The 18,796-nt window shown below is 36.4% G+C and overlaps 1 protein-coding gene across 3 annotated transcripts in view; it reads left to right on the forward strand.

The window, feature by feature from the left end:
• Positions 1-18,337, forward strand: part of LOC134527290 (DENN domain-containing protein Crag) — a 771,918-nt gene extending 753,581 nt beyond the window's left edge. For all 3 annotated transcript variants that reach the window (XM_063359840.1, XM_063359841.1, XM_063359842.1), the window contains 3 exons: positions 13,466-13,641; positions 13,990-14,141; positions 15,166-18,337. In XM_063359840.1, coding sequence (XP_063215910.1) covers positions 13,466-13,641; positions 13,990-14,126 — 313 coding nt within the window. In that variant the 3' untranslated portion in view covers positions 14,127-14,141; positions 15,166-18,337. The remainder of the gene's footprint in view (positions 1-13,465; positions 13,642-13,989; positions 14,142-15,165) is intronic.
• The last annotated feature ends 459 nt before the right edge of the window (positions 18,338-18,796 follow it).

Below are 18,796 nucleotides of genomic sequence, written 5' to 3' on the forward strand. Positions count from 1 at the left end.
CCTGCGTGGGGAATAAGTGGCGTAGCTCCTTTTTTTATGCTGTGTGAAGCGACCTTTTTCTATCAACTCACGGGAAAAGATAATTGCTTGAGCTGTCAAAATAAACATCGCTGCGACAGTTAAAACAAGACGCGGGCGAGCATCCGGTAGGTCGATGTGTATATCTACTCGAAAAACATATCTTAATTCATGACACTAATAAGATTCCTTATAACTTACACGTATAGCCTGATGTTTTCAGCTTGATCCATGCAAGTTCTTTAGCCACGTTTTGATTGAAAACAACCACCAGCCGGCCAGTGTTGTGCCCTGTTTAATACGCACAAAATATACCAAATATATTTGGTTCAAAAAAAAAAAAAACAGAAAAGAACCTCAGGGAACTTAAGGCAAAAAAAGTCAAAATAATGAGTGATGCCTTAAAACAGACCGCTCTCATAGACGAAGAAATTTTAAACACAAAAAAGGTTAAAGTTATGTGGCAAATATATCTTTAGTAAACTGCCACCTGTTTTTTTAGTTGGGTATGTATCACATTTTGTGCATTTTTGTTTTATATTTAGTACTATACAGTTCCGTGTTTTAAAATGTGTGCTTTGTATCATGTATTACATAAATAAAAACATGTCATTTTGTATATATATTGCAAAACCTGGAAAATCTTGAAAATACCTGGAAAAAACCTGGAATTTTTTATCACAAATATAGTGGCCACCCTGCATATTCTTTCACTAAAACTTTTTAAATTACCTGAAAAAATTTACTATTGAAGCAAGTGGCATGCCCAGGATTTTGCTCTGGGGGGGGGGGGGGTGTCAGGCTGAAGGCTAAGGCCTTTCCGGGGGGCCGGGTGGGTATGGAATACCCCCCAGCTAGGCTGAGGGTCTGGGGGTCCTCCCCCGGGAAAATTTTGAAAAATACGTGTTCAATATTGCTGATTTAGGCTATCTAAAAATACTGGCTGTAACTTCATAAAAGTCAGTTTTATGAAGTCAGTTTACTCCAACATTCTTTAATTGTGAGTATCGGAAATATTTTTAATTTACTGCGTTTAATTTTTGTTGTTTATCGTGAAAACGTTTTTAGAATAATAAGGCAAAATAAAACAAACTTTTCTTTTTTTAGAGACAATAAACAAATATGTTTTGTATTTTAAACTTTAGAATAAACACCAGTACATTGGTATATGATGTAAAATATTGTATCTTACAGCTTAATGTTTAGCCTTCTTGGTTTTTTAGAGAGTTTGTTTAGCACTTCCTCACAACTTACACTAACGTCCTTGTGGATATACAGCAAAGCTAGGCCATTAAGTCTTGTTTTTTTACTAGAGTTTCTAAAAATAGTCCTTTAAGTAGCGGAGTGTAGAAAAAGACCGTTCTGCATTGCACGAAGTGACCGGCAATTTTGCCAGAATCTGTAAAAGCTTGAAGACAGCCGGAAACAATTCCTTGTTGCACGACTGCAATGATTCGATTCCAGATATCTTATTTAAATGCTTGGTCGTCTTTGACTGTTTATGGGTCTCTTCTCGAATTTGGTTGACAGCAACTAATCTCTGGTGCCATATTTTAATTTCGCCATACAGTTCAGCTGGCCCTTCGATGTATGACACTAAATCACTTTGGTACATCTTGAAAAGTATTTCACATGACACCTGAATAGTTTTATTTTCCATTTTTGAGTTTGTCAAAACATCAAAAGATGTTAGAACAACCTTGTGGGAGATAAAGCGTTCAGTAAGCTGACTGATAAAGTGGTCAGCAAAGGGAATAAACAGGGACGTGCGACAGTAAGATTCAGGACCATCATTTTCTACATTTTGTCTGCACGTCTGCCGTGATGTTGTTCAAGGGATGTCTATAGAGATATCCTCCCTCTTGCATATATCTTGAGTATCTTTAAAAATTACAGAAAATTCTTCATCAGCCTTTTCCCTTACTTCCTTCAGTACATTTACTGTTGATTCTGCACAGTTTATAGCACTTGTAAGATCAATGTATTCTGTCTCCAAATACTTTGTTAACGAAAGACTGAAAGAAAATATCTTCTTTATTACGAACAGTGATAAAATAAACTCAGCCTTAGTCAAGGCGCAATGCAGTACATTGGCGTTTGAGCTACTTTCTCGATCATCCCAGTTTGATATGTCTTCTAAACTCCTCAGTATTGCTTCATAGTTTTCAGCAAAAACCATTATTGCTTTATGCCGCTGGATCCATCGGGTAGGACTACATTGCATCAGTTTATTGGATTTTTTCTCCAAGAATTTCTTTAAAACTGGTTGCTCTTTTGGAGTGTGTAGAAAATCGTAAGTTTTACTTACTGATCCCATACAGTTTCTTATCATGGTACTGTTGCAAGCATCTGATATAGGCAAGTTCAAAGAATGGCTGCTGCAATGGACATGCAATGCGCTTGGAACTTCTTTTTTTATGAACGCCTGCACACCATTAAAAGCACCACCCATAGCAGACGCCCCGTCATACCCTTGACCTCGTATGTACTCTGTATATATGCCAAAACTTCTTAGTTTTTTTTAAATAATATCGCTCAATCCCTTTCCAGTCAAATCATAAACTGGAACAAACTGCAGGAAATCTTCTCTTATGGTTAATGTCTCTTGATCAATGTATCTGGCACAAAGTGACAGCTGTTCTGTGCATGAAATGTCAGTAGTCTCATCAGCTATTACCGTAAAACACTGAGCAGCATTTACTTTAGCCACCAATTTAGCCAAAATTATATCATTACATGTTGATATAATTTCATTTTGCGTTTTTGCGCTTATATATGTTGCATTTTTGTCTGCATTCATCAAATGCCTTTTAAAGTCTTCGTCACCACTTTCAACCCGCATTTTCAAAAGTGCTCGAAAATTACCTTCGTTTTCAACAATGTCTTGGTCGTCTGTAATGTTGAGCATACCTCCATCCCTGTGACCTCTCAAGGCCAAACCTTGTCTGCCACAAAATATAACAGTTTTTACCACAGGAGTTATAACGTTATAAGGCGTCTATTTTCTTTGGCCTGGTCAGCTCCACTCTTATCTATTTGAGCAATAACGCTCTGCTTTGCGCCATGCCTGATGGATAAAAGGTTTTCAGCATCAAGTTTGCATTTTGAGTGGTAAGACGTTAACTGATGTTTGGAAAAATCTTCAAGAGCGTGTTTCCAATCACAATACTTTGATGTGACCAACCTTCCAAGTGGCAATCCCTGTTTTCCTGCTCCACATGGAGCAAATAAAAAACAATATTTACACAGAGCTACGTCCAGTTTTTTTGAATAGGTTACCCACTCTTTTGATTTTAGCCAGCTGTACTGAAATTTCAGTTGGCGCTTCCCAAACTGCGTAGACGGGAATTTGAAATTTTCATCTGGCACCCAAGCATCCGTCAAAAGTTTCTCCTTTTCTTCTTCGGTTACCTAAAATTATACAGCCACCATTAGGGAATACTGACATGAAAATTAATGTGTGCTTGTATTTTTCGTGAATAAAAACCCACTAGCGAAGACTAAAATATGTTTGCAAGACTTCACTGAGTAAACTAATTTTAAAGTCCACTCAGTGATCGTTCGTCAGAACCGTTCCAGTTAGAAACATGTCTTATAGCATCCCACATACTTGAACCAAGATATTGTCAAACGATAAAACACAGCCTACTCATAGTAAATGATTGAAATAAATAAAAATATGAATAAGCAATGATTGAAATTAAATTTTTAATAAAGGTAGTCTAATAAATAATAATATTTTAACTGTAATTAATGGATAGACAGCATACAGCAAACAATTTTATATTTACCTGTCCGTGAATATATAATCCTATGTCATTAGGATGGAAAGCATTTAAGTTGCAACTATAATTGCCATCCTCTTCAGGTTTTCTATGCACTTCAGTATTTTCGGTCGGTATAGGTATGTTCATAGATCCAGATCCCGCCTTTTCTGTGTCATCTGGAGCTTCCTCAGGCTCAGTTTGCTTCTTGAAAAACTTAAAGAGCGTACCCTGATTACTAGCTTTACGTTTATTCTCACTCATATTTAGTAAAAACCTCTCACTAGTGGAACAAACGTCACTTGTCGGCGCACGACACTAGCTCAGCTGAGTTCTACACACACGCACTGCACTAGATGACTGAGTAGTGAGAACTGAGAACAGAGAACAAAGCTCACAACAGTCACAACTCACAACGGCGCTGGCACTTTTGGACGAGTCCTTTTCATGGCGAGGGCGGGGGAGGGCGCACTACCTGTGATGGAAAGTACGGGTGAGTCCATTATTTATGAGCTTGTCGGGAAGGGATGCTTCGTATATATCCGTTTACAGTAGTTTAGCTACGCTAAAAATGGAAAGTGAACTAAGTTTAATTAAACATTTATGCTTGTGTCATTGAATTTATTTTAATATAATACTAAATATATATTTTTTTCATTTTATGAATTTAATATTAAAATATTTTTAGCCCTGGGGGGGGTCCGGTCCCGCTCGTCCCCCCCCCCCCCCCCCCCCTTAGGCACGCCCCTGATCGAAGCTTAAGTTCCACTATCACGCTATTATTTCATAAAAATTGTTTACAATATCAAAATCTTGCTGTCAAGCAATGGTAAAAAATAAAATATTCACATTTTATCCCTGCTGAGTGAATGTACAACATCTGCAGTGTTAAAATGTAAGGATTTAAATTCATGCCTATCCCACTAAATAAACCAACTCTTATTATTTGGCATAAACTGGGCAGAACCTACACAATGTGTATTTACATTTCTGGATGTTGTAATAACAACTAGAGTAAATAAAAACACAGGGACAAGGCTAAACGTATGTAAAATACTTTGTAAAATGTTTTCTCATGCCATAAACAGTTATTTCTTGGCCTAAACTATAAGATAATGAAAATATAAAGCATAAACTAATAAGAAGAGAGGTGTTTTGTTTTTTTTCTTCTTCTTCTTTCCACATTTGAATAAAATGTGTACAGCAATCCTTCACTTAGCACGACTAATTTGTACCTAAATATGTTCGTGTTATTTGAAATCGTGTAATCTGAAGCATTAGTCACCATAAATAGCAGGCTTAATGTGTACCAAAATGTGTAGGGAAATATTCTTTACATAATATAAATGTGTAGAATAACACTCAACCATAAATATGTCACACCATTTATCTTTATAAGCCTACCATGGAATACTTTGTGTGACAAATGTAGAGATAGGTGGTTATTTACTTATCTTCAGTTGGCTGGTTGGCTTGCCTGCCCGGGCATGACCTTCAACTCACATCACGTACCTTTCCACAAACTTTCCAAACCATCCTTTACTGGCAATGAAACCAATATTACTGTCCTGATATTTACATTTAAATTTTTCCAAATGTAAAGTGCTTATTTGCATATCACTGCTTGGTTCACACCAATCCTATCAGGTCCCGATTTTTTTTTTTTCATTGTACTTTTTCCAACAACCTTTAACAACCTTTCCATGTGAATTATCTGTTCATTTCTGTTCCGGTATCTAATGTCAAATATATTCCCACTAGTACAACCAACAGCATTAGACTTACATAAACGTTTGCTAGAGTCCTTATTTTGTAAAATTGTGCGCACAGTTGACTTGCTTAAAACTAAAGTGCGACCAAAATGCTACATGCCGTAATACTTACAGTTTTTGTTCTAAAATACTTGAACATGAAGCATTATGCTCTCACTTGGAAGCCATATTTCCACTATGATTCCAATGCAGATGCTTGCGCACATACAGTTACCAGCAGACAATGGGCAGATGTTGCTTTGTGTGGTGCGAGTTCCCTGCCACTGGCTAGACTGAAGTTCATCAAACCTGGTCTGTGGCCGGACGACAACGGTACGGCTCGGCGGCATACGTTACCGTTACGCTTCAACAACTTCATTAATGATATCACTACAGCTATTAATCATTCTTTCCATCTTTTATTTGATGACAGTTTAAAAATTTCCAGAAACATTACCTCAATTCATATTAATGAAAATTAAAAATTTGTATAGTTCCAATCTTGTTGCTCTTAATGAAGGAAAATCCAATATTATTACGTTTGTAACATTGCAAGAACCCTGCCCTCCTAAATAAATATTTTTCTTTTAAACTATTTTTATGCATGTAAATATTTCTTAAAAAAGTCTTTCTAATGATGTTTTACTGTTTGTTATATATTTTAGGGTTGATATTTTTCACTTGCTATGTGTTTTAAGAAGGTATTTTATATTTTATTAGACATTTTTAATCATAACTATTTTTTATGTAATTATTCTCAAATAAGTCGCTGTACTAGATTTTTGCCTGTTTTGGCCTACTTTTTCAAGTTTTTCTAAATAAGTTTAATTTTGTCAAGTAATTTGTTTTATAATTGCTGTTCTTAAAATTTCATTAACGTGTTGCATAATAATTCTAGAACAAGGGACTGTGTCTGGTGTGATGGTTAGAAAGAGAGGCATGAGAGGCCTGTAAGTGGGAGTGAGAAGGAAACAGTGCTTTCCCGCTAACTGAGATAAAAGCTGGGATTCCCCACTGGTCGTGGGAAATGTGTGATAACTGCTGTCTCACGGTGTGGGAGAGAGAAGGAGAATGTAAAGTCCCTAGCTCTACGGAGAGAAAACTGTTTTCAATATGTGTTCTGTGTTCCTATTGGTTTGTATCTGTAAGAGTGAATGAAGCGTGCGTGTGATTGGTCGGTGAGGTCATGTGACGTATACTCCCTGTGTGGAGGAGACGTGTCATGAGTTCATCAGTAGTCGTCGGGCGATCGCTGCCAGGCGAGACCGCATTTTGGCGGCTCGCGGTTTTTTCACCAGGTGCGGCCGTATTTGAGGCCATACTGATTTTTGTATAATTACAGATTTCGGATACTGAAAGATTTAAGCGAAGTTATATTTTTTATTAATTTTCATCGCCCGGGCTGCGATCATTTCTCGACAGGCGAATGTACGACTGGAATGAGTGAGCAAAGTATTGAAAGTGTTTTAATTCGTCTGTGCATTCTATATGAAAAAATAAAAACAACAAAATTACAATCGGCGTTGAACATCTGTTTATTTGTGTATGTAACGAACCGTTATAAGTTCACAAGGAAACTTCACCCTATTCAATATGACTACAAATCAGATAATGCACCAATTTCTATAGCTTCTTTCATGAACGATCATGGCAATACTCTTGATTCCAAGCTATACTGCCATCATCACATCAATCAATTGATTTCTTCCTCACATAGAATCTTAGCCTTAATCAAATTCATTATTTATTTATTTATTTATTTGTAATATGCCAAATAACAGTTTTAAAACTTAAGGGGTAGGCACAAAATAAAGACAAAAACACAACATAAATAAAATGAATTTACACAAAAGACACAAGCACAAATGACACAACATACACAGTGATTCAGTACAAAAACAAATCAGATAATAACTACAGTATAAAATAAATTCGTAAACTAATAATGTATGAATAACAGTTCCCCGACATTCTCACTCTTGAACCTTCTCGACCCTCGCACTCTCGAATCTTCCCGACCCTCGCACTCTCGAATCTTCCTGACATTCGCACTCTCGAATCTTCCTGACATTCGCACTCTAGAACAAAGTTGTCGCAATGGCGACACTGGCCCTTCCATGTTCATGTTGATTTGCACTGTAGGAAGCAGCAAGCTCTGATGAGCAAGCAAGATATTTCCCATCCCCAGGTGCCGTACTCAGAGGAACTGGATTAAATTCTCTTTGAGGCCGGCGGGATTTTACTCTGAAATTAAAATTATATAAAGCTCGATAACAATTTTTAATGTAATTTACATTGCTAATTGCTATTCAATGATGATAAGGTGCAATACAGTTTTTCGCGTGTTAAGAAAAGTCACAAAAAATATACTGTCAATAATTGTGTTGCCCCCAATATTTCAGTGCTTAATTTTACAATAGCCACAAGTCTTGCGATGGTTGTATAACTTTTTTTCAATTAAAAGTTATAAAAGATGATTAGTGTTCCATCTGAAATACATTATTATTTTTTTTAAACTTGTTGTTAAGCTTTAACTTCAAGGCCGTATACCTGCCTTAATACACACATGAAGCAATACTTTTCATGTTATGAACCTGCTGTTGAAGTTTGTTGTTCGAATTTAGAGTTATTCTTCATAGCATAATTAATTCCATAGCACAAACACCCATGTTTTCGACCCTCTCTATATATTTATATATGTAGTTAAATGAACCAATATTAGCTTTTAATACACCAGGAATAGATAAAAACATAACATACCTATAATATAGGTATAATATAGCATATTATGCTTTACTAAATTAGATTTTATTCATGCTGACACTGTTTTCCTACATTTAATTTGTAACAGGCTTTGTGGCATGGAATGAGAATTATTATATATATTTTTAGCCAGATATTTATAATTTTTTAGGAATGAAGAAAATGGTGAGGGAGTGGGTCACACAGCTGTTGGCACAATATGCCCTTTTTCGTCAACGAATTATTTTTTTTTTTCGAATCGGTTACCAAAGTTTCAATGTTAATGCATCACATGTCCCTCTTTTCTCAATACAGAAACATTATATTTGCCTTTCCTCGACGATTCATTTAGAAGTTACGGTGCATGCGATCTTTTGTCGTTCACTGTATTTAAGAAGTTTTGGACTAGTTTGACGAACATTCAAAGATCGTAATAATGTTCTATGTTTATTATAAGTGCGACCTCGGCACACTTTTTGAATTTGATTTGTTCCATCACTGACAGCTTGGGAGAATAAAATTTAGAATTTTTTTTTGACGTCTTACTGCCTGGGGTGTTAAATATCGTGAATAACAAAAAACATTTACTCTTGCCATCTGTAGTAAATATCATTATGTTTTCAACCATCTGGTGTGAAAAACATTGGAGCTTTAATCGGTAAAACTGAGAGATTAAATAAATATTGTTTCAGTGTGTGAAGTACTTATCTGCCAACTCTAGTGAAATAATGTACTGTAATCAGTGGGGGATTTACACATTTGCCAACAGTAGACTATTCAAAAATTGCTGCCCTTACCAAACTCTACAATTCGATACCTTAGTTCACAATCATATTAATTACAATTTTTTTGTCAATCAAATTGTAACTTTATGATTGGTACACTATCGTCCTAATTACACCACCTTTTTCCCGTTATTAGTATGATTGTGAACTAGGGGATCAATGTGTCTAGTTCCTAGATTATTTTTACAACCCAACAATTTAATCAAGATTGCACAAGAAATAGTTTTTAGGTATATTTCTGAGCTAATAAAAATTTAGTCATGGACTACTAATAAGGCGGGGTAAGGTATGCTTTAATACTAGGTACTTACACAATAATATACATTCAGTAAAAGTAAATAATAATTTTTATTGAGCTTGCTTACAGGTTTAAAAAATAAAATATTGAATTATTTGGTTACAATCCGGACGATGGTGACGACAAAATCCAATTAAATAAGTTATAAAAGTTTTACAATACCTTTTTGCACGATTTTCTATTTGCAAAATTATCAATTATATCGTGGTATATTTTGTTCATTAGTTCTGATTTAGGGACAAAGAGCCAAGGCGTTTAGCTTTTCTGGGCTTAAGGTAGATCTTAGATAATTTTTCACCCTTTTTAAGCAAGAAAAGCTTCTCTCACCCAAACAATTTGTCGCTGGTGTACATAGAGCCATGCGAACTGCTATATTCAAGTTTGTATAAATGTTTAGCAAATTCTGTTTTCGCAAGAACGAAGATAAATTTTACCAATGATCCAGAATCTGGTTTCAAACAAAAAATTTCCAGAAGAAAGGTAGAATTGAAAGTGTATGCATTCTTGAACTAAGTTAGTTTCTAAGTCATTAGGATACGTTTTTTCCCAGAAAAGAGAAGAGCTTTTTCCGTAAGGGTTGATGGTGACAGTTCACTCATTTTGGTGAGAAATAAAAATTTTCATTGAAACTGTTGTAGGCCTCCTGTCGCTTTTATAATTCGGATACGAGTCCATCAATGAGAACGAGAAATGTGTTAACCCTAAAAGTATCACTCGCAGTCATTTTCATATCTTATTTTTCCTTTTTGGTTGTCTTTTTCCCATGTCTTTTGTATACTTCTTTGAGACGCTTAATCCCATCACCTTTTTTTCATAATTCATAACATTTTCTCTTTCAGCTACGAAAAATTTACAAAGAGATTTGCAAAGGTTAGCAACAGTGATCAGATCTGTGGTAGGAGCCTGAATTTGAACATTCACTTTGTTCATTCTTTCCAAAAAAAAATTCATTCCACACAATAAACATTACTGCCATTTCCAGTTTTTATAAATTTAAAAGTATTTTTACCTCTGTTTCGGGTTATAGGCTTTTTGGTACAGTCATCCTTGATTGATTCCAAAGTTTTAAGGACTTTGTGCTAAGAATCTCTCAAACTTCTACATGTGTCCTATCTAGCTGACCAACATGTCAGATTTACTCTCTTTAGGCTTTTCTTTTTCCCTATTTCAGTCATTAACTTTTGCCAGCATTGTGTCAAACTCACCAGAAAAATCTTAGATTTCTTGAAGCAACATGAAGAAGCAACAAGCTTCTGTGCAAGATTCAGCAGCTGCATTTACCACTCAATTTTAAGAGTGGGCAGAGCAAGGAACGAAAAAAGCAAATGGTGCTTGGCTTTGAATTTTAGACTGTAAGCCATTGTACACACCAGACATGTTCGCGGCATTATCATATGATTGTCCACGACAGTCTTCAGTATTTATGCTCAGTGTTTTGATTTCTGAAATAATGGCAGAAAACATTTTTTCAGTTTTATGTCCTTCTGGGGGCAAAAACTTGAAAAATCTTTCACACAGTTTTGCCTATTTCCAAAACCTATTTAATGACGAGAGTAAGTTGGTCCACATCTGGTGTTGAATCAATGATTCAGGAAAAATATTTTGCTCTTCTTATCTCATCTCCAATCTGTTTTAAGACTTGATGACCCATCAAAAGAATAAACTCATCACAAACGGTCTTTGATAAGTAACTGGTACTTCCAGATCCTTGATTTCCAAATCATTCGATATGACTGGCTAAAAAAGGATTGAATTCAGCTAACAGTTCCAATATCGTACAATAATTTCCATTTTGGGGATCACTGAACTTTTCATTTTTTCCTCTGAAAGCAAGGCCTCTTGAACATAGTCGTTTCACTACGGCAACAACTCTCTTCAAAACATTTCTCCAATAAGTAATTTCTTCATCAATCTAGACATGCAGTAAATTGTCGAGTCGGCCATCACTCTCACTTCTAACTTTCAAACTAATAATACTACATTTATGAAGCGCAGATTTTTCATGCTGAGTTACTCGGTGTTGCATTTTTCCAGTCATTTAATCTTTCGTTCTCAAACTAAGTCTTATTTTCCAATGGACCGAATACTAAACAGTGCCCGCAAGGACAGATCTTTTACTTTCAGAATAAACCAGCCAATTTCGGTCATTTACTTCATTATTTTTCATTTTCCTTTGTAAGTTACTCACTGGCAAGAAAAGACGCTGATCAACAAATATTTTTTCACTTTTAGAGAAGTCACAAGACTTGTTTTAATCGAAACCGCACCTTGCAATAATCTTCCTTAAGGTATCGTTGATTTCCCATAAAGCTGGATCTTTGTTTAGATTTACTGTTGGTTGCGATCATTACTTAACGTCTGGTTCAGAGACGCATCTTAAATTGTTATACTTATTGATGATTCTACAACCGCATTTTTGTCAAAAACATGAATATCCATTTTTTCAAAACCTCAGGGTTCAAATCAGTTCCATCTTTTCTAGATGTTATTGTGTCAGTGTATGTTGTCGAAGTTCCCGGTTTTTCAATACCTCTTTCACTTCCACTTGTAAACAAATTGTCAATTTTCAACATTTACAATAAACTTATTCTTGTTCTTTTTTTCATTTTGGCCTTCTTTTTATACTTAGCTTCACTAAGTCGTTTTCTCCCGTTACTCATTCCAATCATTTTTTCATCCAAGAACTGAAAGTCGAGACATTTATTTAAGTATAATGAAACAAAAAAATTGAAATTATGTCTTACTGATTCATTAAGTATGATTTATTGTAAAATATTATGATTATTTACCTACTAAAAGTTTATATGCACCAGTGATGTTATGTTATGAAGTTATTCAAATAATCCACGAAACACTTTGAAAAATTACAGCACATAACCAGAAAAATGTGCCATCAATCAACAGAGGTGGCTTTTCTTTTGTTTTTAAAGTAAGATATTGCATCAGTTACAACTACAGTGTGTCCCTACAAATCTATAGGAAAATTTCCCAGAATTTGCCATGTCCAAAATTAAAAAATTATAACTCATATTTTATGCAAACTTTTCTCATTTAAATGCTTTAAATATGAACACAAAAATATGAAGACCTAAACTATTTTACTCTTTATCTTTCTCTCAGTCTCTGACATATATCTGTTACTATTAGTTCAGGCTTATAAATTTAAAATTTAGATTGCCAAAGAAGTTTCACCTTTTACATGTGACAGGACGATGCATAACATGATGGTGACAGTGCGTGGCAATGACCTATACTGAGGTGGGCATGTGTGCGGTTTGATGCAGAGCGTGGTGGTAATCATGCATGGAAACTATCTTTATTGAGGTGGCTGTGTGGGTAGGATGATGAAGAGCATGGTGGTAAGTGTGCTAGTGATTGCCTCCAATGAGGCGTATATGTGCTGGGTGGTGCAGAACATTGTGGTGTGAGAGCATATAAATGACCTCCACTGAGAAGGGTGTGGTGCAGGGTGGAAAGAGCATAGTGGTGAGAGTGCGGAACAATAAAATCCACTAAAGTGGGCTTGTGTTAAGGGTGATGCAGATTTGTGTGGAGGGAGTGTATGGCAATGACTTGATGCCATACACTCATACGAAGGTGGGCGTGTGTGCAGGGTGATGAAGAGCTTGGTGGTGATCATGTATGGAAACTATCTCTATTGAGGTGGCTGTGTGTGCAGGGTGAATCAGAGCATAGAAGTGAGGAGAGCATGGCAATGATTTCCACTTAGGTCACTGTGTGTGCAGAGTGATGCAGAGCATGGTAGTGATAATTTGTGGGAACCTCCACGAAGGTTATCATGTGTGCAGTGTGATGCAGAGTATAGTGGTGAGAGAGCGTGGCATGACCTCTGCAGAGGTGGGCATGTGTTTTGATCAATGTGGAGCAGGTAGGACGTTTGTAAAGGGTGATATAGAGCATCATGGTGAGAGACCATGGCAATGACCTCTAATGATATGGGATTACGTGCAGGGTGATGTAGATCGTGGTGGGTAGTGTGTGCGGCAACAACCCTCCACTTACGTGGATGTTTGTGGAGGGCAATACAGTGCATGGTGGTAAGTGTGTGTGCTAGTGATTGCCTCCACTGAGGTGGGTTTTATGCAGGGTGATGCAGAGTGTGGTGGCAAGTGTGCGTGGCAACGACCTCCAGGAGCCACTCCGAAGGTTGGCCATGGAGCGCCACAAGTTGAAGGGGCGTGGTGTCCACCGTACACTCTCCCTGTACCGCGAGATCCTGTTCCTCGCCTTCACTGCCATGGGACGCAAAAATATTGACCAAGGTACTGCTGTTTGCCTTCAGCCAGCTCTATTACATTCATAGATTTTATTGTTTCTAATTAAGTAAATTATGACAGAGGGGTGCAATTATTTTTTATTCATACAGTTGTTTGTGTTGGTGTACTTGATCAAAAGAGCGCAATAAGCTGGACTGTACAAATGGAAGTTGGGGGATAAGGGGTTAAGTCCATAATGTTTTAAAAGCATATACCTGTTGATGTGTAGATTGCAGCAAATGCATTGCTGTAACAGTTAACCTCCATGCATGGAGACATTGTTTTACACATTTGTTGTGGGCTTGGGGCACAGTGGTTGGTATGGTGGATGGTGATGCGAGACTGGGGTTGCAGCTGCGTTTGACCGGGAGTACATGTCTGCGTACGAGAAGCTGTCACAGTCAGACCTGAAGCTGTACTCGGTGTGTGACCGGCCACTGTCGATGGCCGCACTGTGCTGCCGTCACTTCTTCAAGGAGCTGGAGCTCTGACCGATACCCGTCCAGGTGTGCCATGTCTTACGCACTCGACCACCTTCCTGCATGTGTGTCTGCTCCGTTTCAAAACACTTGTGTATTTTATAACAAAGTGCTGCATGTGTAATAACTAATGCAGTCTGGTACAGCCAGAGATATGCCACACCTTGCAATCTCTGTGCAAGGGAAGTGTATGCATGGTATATGACGAGTTGTTCTGTATTATTTGTGTTTTGTTTATACATTCATTGATGAAGCAATGATTTATATATAAACACATGTAAATTTAATTTAAAACTATATGTAGAAAAATATATTAATTTTATATTATCAATCTATAAATCAGTTATAGTTATAATTTTAATTTAATATGACTATACCTTTTAACTGTTGTTGAAAATGTATTTTATTTTCTCATATAGATTTTTTTAGTAAATTGGATTTTTTTTTATGGATAAATTTGCATAATTTTTTACCATGGCTAAGTATATTTACTGTAAAAGTGGGCCCCTGTGTGAAGAGTTATTACAGCATAACCTCATAATGCAGACCTTTGGATAACCCAAATTTAAAAGAAAAAGTAATAATAATAATTAAATAAATAACAAAAATAAATAAGCTTAGTCGGAGAACTGTAAAGTATAATTAAAAATTGTAAACAGTGCGAGAACTAATGATTGAGTTATTAATTACATAATTGGTATGCATGATTAAAAGCAGAAACTATGCTGTACAGGGAGCACATGGGATGGTACGCTGTGAGTACCATAGTTGATAGGTGATGTAAATAAGCAGCAAATATAAAGGATATTTTCCGTATTCATGTTGTGTGCTTTTTTTTTTTTTTTTTTTACCCGAATTCTCTAGCTAAGCTGGGTTTCAGCTCCTATTCCAATTGAATGGACTTGTGGTTCTACTGTAGTAATGTGTGATAAGGAAACTGTAATAGGAGATGGCATTTCAGTAATGCCATCTACTCGTGCTGGGCATGAATCACTCCCAAGTGAAGGGAGGGAACTGCCCGTAACTCTGCGTCGCTGGTGGCATGTCGCAGGGGAGTTGCGCCCGGGCCCCGCTCCCTCGCTGGTTCCGTCTTGTTTCCTGCCACCGGTCGCCATGGTCATCCAAGGGTGAGCACCCACAGTTGCGTGCCTTGAAGAGCAACTCCGCGTCCACTCGGCAGAAGAGAGCGTGACTGCAGCTCTCCAGTCGTATTGGTTTGTGGATTCTCGCAACTCCAGTTGGATCCACTCTCATGCACTTTAAGTTTAAACATGTTTTTATTGGGTTGCTGAAAACTAAAGCACAATGTTTTCAAACAGTTCCTATTGCTTTTTTAATTGGTATTTTATGTTAATGTAACTGTACAATAACGTTGCTATAGAGTTACTTTGTGATTGTAGTAATTTTTAGTAAGAATACTCGTTCAGTCAGTGATATGTTCATAAAGTGCTTAACTTTTATTATTTTTTGCTAAATTAAAATGTTTAAATTTCAAACTGTAATGTGCTAGCAGGTTTTATTTTAATTTTTTTATATTGTTTTTAATGTAACCATCGGAATGGGAACAAAGTGAAATGAAATTTTATTCTATTTTATGTAAATGCCACTGCCTGGAACATCTTTTGTTTGGATTGTAGAAATTTTGCAATTAGAGTTTGTTTTTATTTCAGATAGGTATTCTGTATGTGTGTGTATATGTGTGTGTGTTTTAAATGATCTTGTTCGCTTTATTAGTATTCGTGATGTATTGCCACAGAAACCAGCTAGTGTTGACTGCGGCCCAGAGTGGCTACGGTCCAGGTTGTAGTGCCACACATGCCTCACATATCCTGCTCGTCTTTCGTGCGCTGAATAAACTACAGTGAAATCTCGCTACTGCAAGAGCTGTTGATGGTGGTAGATATTTTCGTAGAAACAAGTATTCGGAAACAAGTATTTGTAAAGCCGAATCATGAAGAAAAAAAATTGCCAAGGTAGATTCCTGGACTTCTTAAAAATGCCTTTATTTCATGCAATATCTCAAAAATGGGATACCGTGTTTTATCGCATAATCGTCGCACGCGCGTAATCGTCGCAACCATATTTTAGGCTGTCAAAATTGGGATAAAAAACTTCTCGTGTAAACGTCGCATGATGTTTTTGGTCCTGCTAGTAGATGCCGAATTTTTTTGTGTAGGTATCTTTTCCGTATAAAACGATGTATTTTAAAGTAGAAATCTAATATTTATTCGGTCATTACCATTTACTTAATAAATTAACGGAAAAATACGACGTTGTTTGGCGTGTAAATTTTCTTATAAAGAAGATTTTAAAAGTTATTTCCTTTATCTGATCGTCTGCGTTGCCATGGTGTAGGTGTAATCTAAAAATTTTTTTCGGTCATTACCACTTATTTATTTAATTAACGGAAATACAAAGTTGTCTGACATGTAAATTTTCTTTTAAAGACGTTTTTAAATGCTATTTTCTTTATCTGATTGTCTGCGTTACCGCGGCGTACCGCTTATAAAAATGTAGCCAGCACATCATTCATGTTTGGTTATGTTGCTTCCCGTATAGAGCGCGCGCACGTAGTCGAATATCGATATCTACGCCTATTGGATGCAACGCGCGCTCTCTGTCAGGTGCCGAGTTAACTACATTTGATAGCCCGCATTCTTTCGTGGCAAGTGTGTACTACGACACGTTAGTTCACGTCAGATTCTAGTGGCTTGCGTTCGTGTTAGAGTTTTTAATGTTGAAGAAAGATTTTTGTTTAAGGAATTATCAATATAGATTGTTTGGCGTGATCTTGTATACTCCGCCTTTTTTTAAATAAACGTACTTTCCATGAACTGTTTTTTTTTTTATGAATAACTTTACCTAACAAAAAAAAATTTTCCGCACAATGGTCGCACCCCTACTTTTCAAACTTGATTTTAGAATAAAATTTGCGACGATTATGCGAGAAAACACGGTATCATAAAAGAAAAAAATATTATTTTAATTATTGCCAATTTGATTAAGAACAAAAATTTTACAAAGATTTTTTTTTTAAATTTCTAACCATTTTGATTTTATTGGCAAATAATTGTTTCCCGCAAAATTGTAAATTATCAAGCTTTTAAATTTTTGTATAAAAATATTAATTTATGTTTTTTAATTGAATATTGCACAGCAGAAGGTAAGTATGAAGTACATGCGTCAGTCATAGTGCGTGCAAAAGCACTGCTGGTAACTTCTCGGTCACTCGGTCTGGAGGCCATCAGAGAGGTCGTCACTCAACAGCAGCTAATTCGGTGAGGTCTCCCTCATGACCTGGTTTTCACCCAGTGCTTGCTTGGATGGCAGAGGCTGTGGTGTCTTGCAACGTGTCGCTGCATCGTACTTCTCAAGCTCAAGTTCTCAGCGCTGTTTGTGAGAGTATCACTGAGTGATAGTGCTTTCACTCTCAGCTCTGTAAACAGCTAGTAGGAAAACCAAGTGCTGTGCATCTAAAGTCACTTGCACCAAAATAACCACTGTTGTTTGCATCACACTTTGGAATATGGTGGGAGGAGGGATCCATGTTTACCCACTTCTAATCATTACCCATCTCTCTCAACTCCCTGTCATTCAGGTGTGTGTGTGTGAGATAAATATATATATATATATTTTTTTTTTTTTTTCCCCTAGACATCCTCACTCACAACATTGTTTCCCTTGCTTTGTGAAACGCCTGCTCTTGACCTTCATCGGCACATAGTAACTTTCTTTACTTTCTTTTAACTGCAGCCACTTGTCCTTCTGTGCTGTTTTCGAATGAGGGAAAACAGTAATTTTTTGCTGTTATTAGTTTCAATCTTGCAATCATTGTTGATTCGTATACTATGGTGATGATCATATTTTAATTTAAGCTCCCCGTTTGTTCGTGGATTTTAAATTTGCCTGCTGCAACACAAATAGGCCCATTAAACCATATTTGTGTGTTATGAGGTTGTTCCAGTTACATAAAATCATCGTAAATAAATAACTATTTTTGTAATAAATGTACAAGCTGAGACAGAGTGAAGTGTATGCTTGTTGTAATGGCGATGTGAGTAACCACGAGTGAGCATGCCTGTCACGGAGCCTTGTGAGACAGCCTGAGAGGGCATGTCTCTGTTTTTCAACAGACTGTGATTCACTGTACAGCTTTGTTTCTTTCTTTCTTGTATTTGTATGAAATGCTAAAATTATTGAAAAATAAATATGTTTAAACTGTTGCCTACATTGTTTTTTTGAGTAAGTATGAAGTTGTGGAACAACCTGTGTTATAAGGATATGAGCACAGGAGAGCAGTAATGACAACATCTGTTGAAGGGCGATTCCAGAAAAAGTGGTCCTAAGTACGTAAGAATGAAAAAGTATCTAATTTTAATCATTCCATAGTCAAATTGTAGCTAAAGGCTGATACTTTTTAGCATTAGCAATGCATTTTGAGAATACCATGAGTATAGTTGTGTTTTTACCAAATTAAAGAGTGATTTCATATGTGTGTAACATTGTATTCCAAATTTCCTGACTTTAAAATCCTTCAAACATTGGCTTAATACAATTAGTAAATATGAATTTTTCACTTGTTAGTCACAAACATTATCCTATGCTTGATCATGATAATATGGTTTTCAAAATTTGTGTACTGAAAAAATGATAATTGTGAAGTAGAAACCAAAGTTAGTGTA

Source organism: Bacillus rossius, chromosome 1 (assembly GCF_032445375.1).
Source record: "Bacillus rossius redtenbacheri isolate Brsri chromosome 1, Brsri_v3, whole genome shotgun sequence".
NCBI classification, from domain to species: Eukaryota; Metazoa; Arthropoda; class Insecta; order Phasmatodea; family Bacillidae; genus Bacillus; species Bacillus rossius.